The 7,421-nt window shown below is 30.6% G+C and overlaps 1 protein-coding gene across 1 annotated transcript; it reads right to left on the bottom strand.

Annotated features, from left to right (window-relative positions):
* Positions 1-2,652: 2,652 nt before the first annotated feature.
* On the bottom strand, positions 2,653-5,599 carry LOC119192558 (CAAX prenyl protease 2-like). The gene is made up of 6 exons (XM_037446371.1): positions 5,381-5,599; positions 5,044-5,288; positions 4,595-4,762; positions 4,275-4,343; positions 3,331-3,393; positions 2,653-3,101 (listed from the first exon to the last, which is right to left on the bottom strand). Exons 1-6 carry the CDS (start codon positions 5,494-5,496, stop codon positions 2,899-2,901), a joined length of 864 nt encoding a protein of 287 aa, XP_037302268.1. The 5' UTR covers positions 5,497-5,599; the 3' UTR covers positions 2,653-2,898.
* Positions 5,600-7,421: the final 1,822 nt, after the last annotated feature.

The raw sequence follows: 7,421 nt of genomic DNA, 5'->3' as shown, positions 1-7,421 counted from the left end.
AGTTATGCGATACACCTGAATCCTTATATTCCATTGAAATGTTTTACATTATCGTAAGAACGTGCAAAATTAAGTGGCGTAAGCAGCTTCTTAAGTATAAATGCCAATATTATGATGGCACATAAAGACTGATTTCGTTCACAAGCTCAATCGATTATCATCAACATTTATGAATAAAAAATTCATGTTAAATTCTTTATTTTTGAAATTGAATATTTTATGTACTGTAGATGCGCGAGATCGTGCGTTGAATGAGATGATAATTTTACTGTGACAGAATTTATGCAAAATGTTATGTTTAATGTTCACCATTGTGGTAAAAAATAATGTTTAAAATATATGATGTTTTGGCGCATAATTTATCTATGTTTTGATAACAGTGGGCTGTTTAATTAGGACACACCATAAATAATATTAATAAAAACGATACTAAAGAATAAAGATAACGAATGAAAAAATACATTTTGAAATCTTTACTAGGACAGAATGAAATATGATTTTTATTTATTTTTAAGAAAGCTTACAGAAATTATACAATGTTTAACTATTTAAATAATGTAAGTTGCTAACAAAAAGCTTCCACATATAAAATTTATACAAATACATATTACCTAAACGTGAGATTGTCCCAAACAAAAAATTAAAATAAAAGATAACAAGTAACAAAACAAAATAATAGTACTGGACAAAACTTTTATTTATTTCCTTCACAGCTCGCAAATTAAATATAATAAAAATAAAATAATATAGTACGCCAATTACGAAGTACACATTATTATAGAAATTAATTTGGGAAAGTAGGCAAAAAAAAATTAAACATAGGCTAACTTCATAGCAAATTCTTGCCGGACATAGTTTTTGCAAAAATTCTGTCCCAGAACTGAGATGCTGTACTTTTGTATGTGATTGTTGTTGATTTTACTCAATGTATAATGTGAACTATTTAAATGAATTTAATTTTATTGAGGTGTTAGCATTGTGTGCGGACAAACGGCTGCTTCGTTTCAACATTGTATTTACTATTTCCTAACAGCATTTATGTCATGTATCTTCTTTAAAATAGTTGTATAGAGAATATCATATCTATGTTAGAATTTAAATTAGCAATAAGGTATACAGTTTGTGTGGAGCGGAGTAACGTTTGTCCATGTTTTATATGAATTTGCTGTATTTCTCGGATTGTGTATTACATTTTAATAAATATTAGTGTTGTTGTTAGGTAAATAGACTGTATACTTATACAACTAAATCAAAATTATGTATATAGTGAAGTGAATAAATTATTTACACATTTGAATTTTGTTTACCAAACCCTATTATATAACTTTCTATGATAATTTATACACTCTGATGCTAATATTAGAAACTTTAATTGCTATTTATACAACCAGAATTATTAATTGCCTCACAGAAAAGTTTGTACTTATGGCATTTCCATAATATGTGAAATGCTGTATACTACAATTAACCAACAAATTAAATAACCACATATTTTGTTAAGAAATAATTTATTGTTTGTTTCGGATTGATTTAAAAACCACAACGGACACAAATCATTCTAAATAAAATAATAAGCAATTACTTTCTACATATCTTTTTAAGTTGGTTAGGTATTTAAAATGTACTTACATATTAAGGCCATACCATATCGTCGTAGTAAAAAATCTAAGACGGAGACAATGAATCTTATATTTGTCAAGTATATTAGTTAAATACATATCGACAATATTACAATTATTGGGCTATAACTCGGAGGGAAGTACGAATGCCTTTATTATCTGATGAGGGCGCGAATGCAGCCTGTGAGCCATCGGTAGTAACGTAATGGCATTGAATAAGTGAAATACAGGCCTTTTGGTGGACAGCGGTCAATTTATTCAATTATTATTTTATTTCCCGTATTACCTTAAATATACATGGGTTTACAAAAGTTAAAAATATGAAACGAGGCGGTATGTTGATATTTTAAAAAGTAAAATGAGCAGCGACAATTTTGCACGGAATTCCTATTAAAATACTGGTACCAGCCTGAATGCGAGGTTTAATAATTAAAAACAATATTTACAATACTTGAAATTAGCCAGTCGTCTCTTAGTTTGCATGCAATATTACCTATTTTCATTCCGGATAATGGAAGTTTTCTCAAGGGAGATAACTAGTTACTTTTGTAGTACCGAGGTTTAAAACCACAAGTGAACATTCCTCTCAATCAAAAAAGTGCAGAGTCAAAGCTAAAATCTACCTTATTCATAAAATTATTGTAAGACCACACAATTATGGCGATAATATACAACACAAACTATCTATAAGAATACATCAATTGACTAGTGAGGCAATACGTTATGAAATGTACCCATAATGGACTCTGTCCATACAATTTACGTATTACGCGAATGTGTGCTAACGCGATATAAAAGTAGAAATATGGCACGAGTCACTTGAATTCTAAAAGGTATATTTTGTATTTTTGTTACAACACAGATAGGCTTTACATTGCAGCACAATACATTAACGTCTTACTAAATGGCGATAATCGAGGTTAACTTCTTATTATGCATACACATTACCTTATATAATACAAATATACCTGTAATTTTTTGACATTTACCACCTTACATTAAATATCGTTAATACTACATCTTCGTATTGTTCTATATCCAGCATATTGCATTATGGCGGTTTCACATCTGTATTATTAACAAATTATGAATACAAAAAATAAAATACTTATATTGAATGCTAAATATCGACGTGAACTAATTAAATCTAACGACCGGAACAGATCCCTTCTGGAAACTATGGTAACTTATTTAGGTAAAAATCTTACAAATCGACATTCCGTAAGTGTGTAGTATAAAATTCTATTAGAGGCGGTATAAAATATACTATTATTGTTATTCAAGTGTCCCAATGTAGTCTGTTGTAGTAAATGTCAGGGTTTGTGGCTGGCACCAACAGTATGCACCAGAGAGCGAATCCTATGAGAAAGTTGCAAATGATGATTAGTCTCTGAGTTGGCGGGAACTGGGGGATCTCGCCGAAATTGGGGAAGCCCATGTGGTTGCAGAACATGTGCGCGATTAGCGGAGCCATGAAGTGACCTGCAAACGAAAATGGTATATGTAAACCCTTAAATGCAATTGAAGTTACTTTGAGAATTTAATATTTATAAGTCAATTTTTATTACGGAATTAATGAACTATTTAGCATTAGAATACAATAAAATGGTCCTTATATGTAAGGTTTTGCATATAAATATCTGTTGGCACAGAAATATATATAAACAATACAACAATCAATGTATAAGAAACATGAGAAAATAATATTTACCTGTTCTTACAAACAGGTATGCTGAGTATACTCCAAACATACTAGTATACATGAACTGGAATGCTGTAAAGAACAAACACATTATCAATCATTTAATGTAAAACAAAATAATTATAACAAACCATTGAGGAAACTCAAAATGTTGTAAAGCCCTGAAAGGATCTGAATAATCTTTGCAATATGTATAATTAATATTATAATTAGTCAAAATCCTAAAAACTGACTTAAAATATTATTTAACAATACCTAACCAAAAGGATCAATCCTTGTTCTTTATATGATGTCCTATATTGTAAATAAAGACATTTTTTTTTTACATCTATACATATTTTAAAACAAAGTCCCCTTTTCTGTCTATGTGTATGTGATTGATTTTCTCAAAATTTACTGAACTGATTTTTATGAAATCTGGTATGAAGATAGTTTAAGACCCTGGGAAGGTTATAGGGTATATTGTATCATAGAAAATATATAGCAGGACTTTTATTCTAGAAAACTCCTTAATGTGGGCGAAGCATCAAGCAAAAGCTAGTAATATTATAAAATCAAAATATTAGGTACACCCTAATGTTAATCCTCCATTAAATTGTTGATTCATTAATATTATAAATAGATTTTTATCATAGGATAAAATTGTAACAGGCCCATGTAGGTACAATATTGATATTCAAGAAAAACAAATAATGGAAGTCCTTAGAGCAACAAAAGCCCAAACAAGAATTTTTGGGAATTTGGTCTGTCTGTCTTTATGTTTGCATATACATCACACACTGTTTTCACCAATGTATTACTAGAGGTTGACCTTAAAACATAGGCTCAAATTTATCAAAAAAAAAAACTATCCCATTAGTGGGCATCCATATAAACAATGTAAACACCATGAAGCAAATTTCAGTATTTAACAAATACCCATGACGTGTCATAATAGTAAAAACTGTACTTGCATGAAATTAGTAGAGCAGTCTTCACTCCCTGTCCCGACTTGATTTGTTCAAACATATGATGGAAATGAGCTGAAACAAATTATAAAAAATAATTGCATTTGCAATTAAAAAAATTGCATTCATACATTATAATACATTTTATATCTGACTATATATTATTAAATAAACAACTGTACTATATTAACAGAGGGAATATTAAGTATTCCAAAGATGTAAACAAATAAATATTTCAAAAAGCAGTAATTTATTTTAGGGTTTTCCTTGCCTCAGTACAATATATAATGAATTATAGATAAAATTTTCCATAAACTAGTACTCACCAATTCCAAAGAGCATTGGTCCAATGAACACAGCGGTGCTCGGTTCCAGACACTGCAACAACAGTGGCACCATGCATGACCTGAACACCCATTCTTCACTGAGTGGTGCCATCACATGGTTCCTCACCCACACTAGATCTTGCCAGCTTGCTACCCAATACATTGGCTCTATGTAACAAAGAAATAGTGGAGATTGTACTAATAGGCTATATTTATAACAAAAGAATAAATAGTGTAAAAATAAATATAGCAGTTTTGATATAAATTTTAGGCTTGCAACTTATAAAAGGGATAAAGTTAGCTTAAGAATTCTGGCAAAGATAATTAGTCTAAAAATGTTATCTAATGAACAAATGTGCAACATGGCTAGTGCATAACTTACACAAATGATTACACTGCAGTATTATACTGTGTCAGATGTTCAGATATTATTTTAAAACATCACATACCTGCATATATCTTCAATGTTCCAGATAGAAACTGCATAGTCAATGGTCCCAAAAATAATACAGCTGTTATAAATAATGGCAGTAGAGTTGCTTGAATTATTCCAGAATATTTTAAGCCCATGTGTTCCCACAGGTCACCTTTCCTCAAAGTTTCCTCTGTCCAGAAATATTGAGATATGAAAGGTGCCACAATCATCATGCAAGTAACACTGAAGAACCTCCGCTTGATTGTAGTTGGATGATCCCTGAAGACAACATATGTTTAATAAAGAAATGACAATAAATTCCGAAGACAATGAAGTGAGATTTTAGAAAAACACACAAAACAAATAGTCACCTGCTATAAGTAGACTTCCAAATATACAAACTTGCAACATATGTGACAGTTAAAAATATACATGCTAATATAGAGAAAACACATGCATAATCATCAATAAATTCCTTAAGAACCATGGTAAATAATAATTTTATTTTTATTATTACATAAATAAAAAAATACTACGGCCTACACAATTAACAATATCACTCTGACAATAATTGACAGTTGACTTATTTTCACTAGAGATGCCAAATGCAATAAACATAATTGAGCTCGAACTAATGTTGAATAAATCGATATAGCACCTGTACCTAATACCTATTTACCTAATAAAATAGATTACCTACCTATAAAGTTATGAAAAAATAATATTACGTAAAAATTAAATACGCAAAAATAATATTGCATAAAAATATACCGTAAAAATATAAATATGTATCTTAGTGTAAGCATATATTTAAAATTTAAAATGATTTTTCTTCAGATTAACATCAGATTCAACAACAACTACAACAACTTCAGATTCTTCAGATGAACCTATGGACTATATTGATATATATATAAGATAAAAGTAACACATCCAAGAAATTATTTTCATCAAAACAAGCGCAAGAGCATTTTATAACTTTGGATTTATCTACACGCGGCGAATGCATCGAAGTCAATAAACTAAATTCTAATTTATTTTGTAAATAAACAGCTGGATATGACTTTAAACCTGCTTATGTTAGATTACAGGCATACAGATTACAGACATTTGTTATAGCAATAGACACAGTGTATGCAAAAACGTATTGATCTTGGACCACAAAATTAAAATGCAATATCTTTGCCTGTCTGTCAGTCTGTATATTAGGCTTTCGCAGCAAAATTACTGAACTGATTCTGATAAAGTTAATTATGAAATAAGCCTAAGTTGTAAGAAAAGGTATGACTGCTTTACTTGGAAAAATACACAGTAAGACAACAGTACATTCATTTTCATAGTAGAGACAAGTTTTGGGAATATTACTTTGCCAGAAGAACCCACTCGATAGATATTGAAAACTTTACACGCACAGTACTCAAGTACATATAAAAAAAGCTGCAATGAATTCTTCGAGGCAAACACTGAATTGTATTTTTTAATTAGATAGTAAAATAAATACAAGTGTATCCAAAAATAATGATAATAATCTGAATAAAAATTACAGTATTGTTAAGCTCATCACATGAAATTAAATAATAATGTATCGATAGTAAGTCCATGGCTCATCATTGAATGATGATCACTCCATTGGATTAATTCTCGAAGATATTATTCAAATTCTAGAAGATAAGTACTTTCTGTCAAAGTTAAGTTGGTTTCTCCTGAGGGTCCTCCTCTGAGGTTTTTCCTTTGTTTAAAAAATAATCGTTAAAATTTGAAGAAGCTGAAAAAATAAAAAATAAAAGTAGTTTTGTAGGTGGCGCTGTTGTCGCGCCGCCATATTTATCTGAAATCCGCCATATTTGCTGAGAGTCGGCCCGTCGCTTGAGGGTGGTGTGAATTTTCGTAATAACTTATTCATATAATGATTTTAGCAGTTATTTATTATAAATTCTGTGTAAGTGATTAGTGTTGTGTTAAGAATTCATTAAAAAGCTCAATTAAATACATCTTATGCTGCACAATATCTGTTTCCCGTTTTGTCTTCTCAATCTAATCTAAACAGAAAATGGCCGACGGTGTTGGTGCGGGTGTCTCCTTTGTTTAGGGCTGAATTCTAGTGAAAATAAGTGTTAAAAGAAATAATGCCTAGTGCTCATCTTTCCTCTTCGCGTTCTTACGTCCGTAGATCGCGAAGAAAAGGCGGACATCGAATACCACTACCTTCTAGGACACAATCGAGTAAGTAATCCGGGTCGACCAAAGGCGCCTCGATCTTTACAAAAGCTTCGTTATCGACGTTTCTGTTCTATGAGACAACTGGGCTTTCAAAAAATGTCTTTTATAATATTTTTCTTTTCAATGTCGGGTAATTGGTGTGGGTAAGGCACAATTGGACGGGTTTGTTTCACAAGAAATTTTGATCTTGGA

The sequence above is a fragment of the Manduca sexta genome, unplaced genomic scaffold, assembly GCF_014839805.1.
Source record: "Manduca sexta isolate Smith_Timp_Sample1 unplaced genomic scaffold, JHU_Msex_v1.0 HiC_scaffold_2926, whole genome shotgun sequence".
In the NCBI taxonomy this organism is placed as follows: domain Eukaryota; kingdom Metazoa; phylum Arthropoda; class Insecta; order Lepidoptera; family Sphingidae; genus Manduca; species Manduca sexta.
This window is presented reverse-complemented; position numbering and strand designations above follow the sequence as displayed.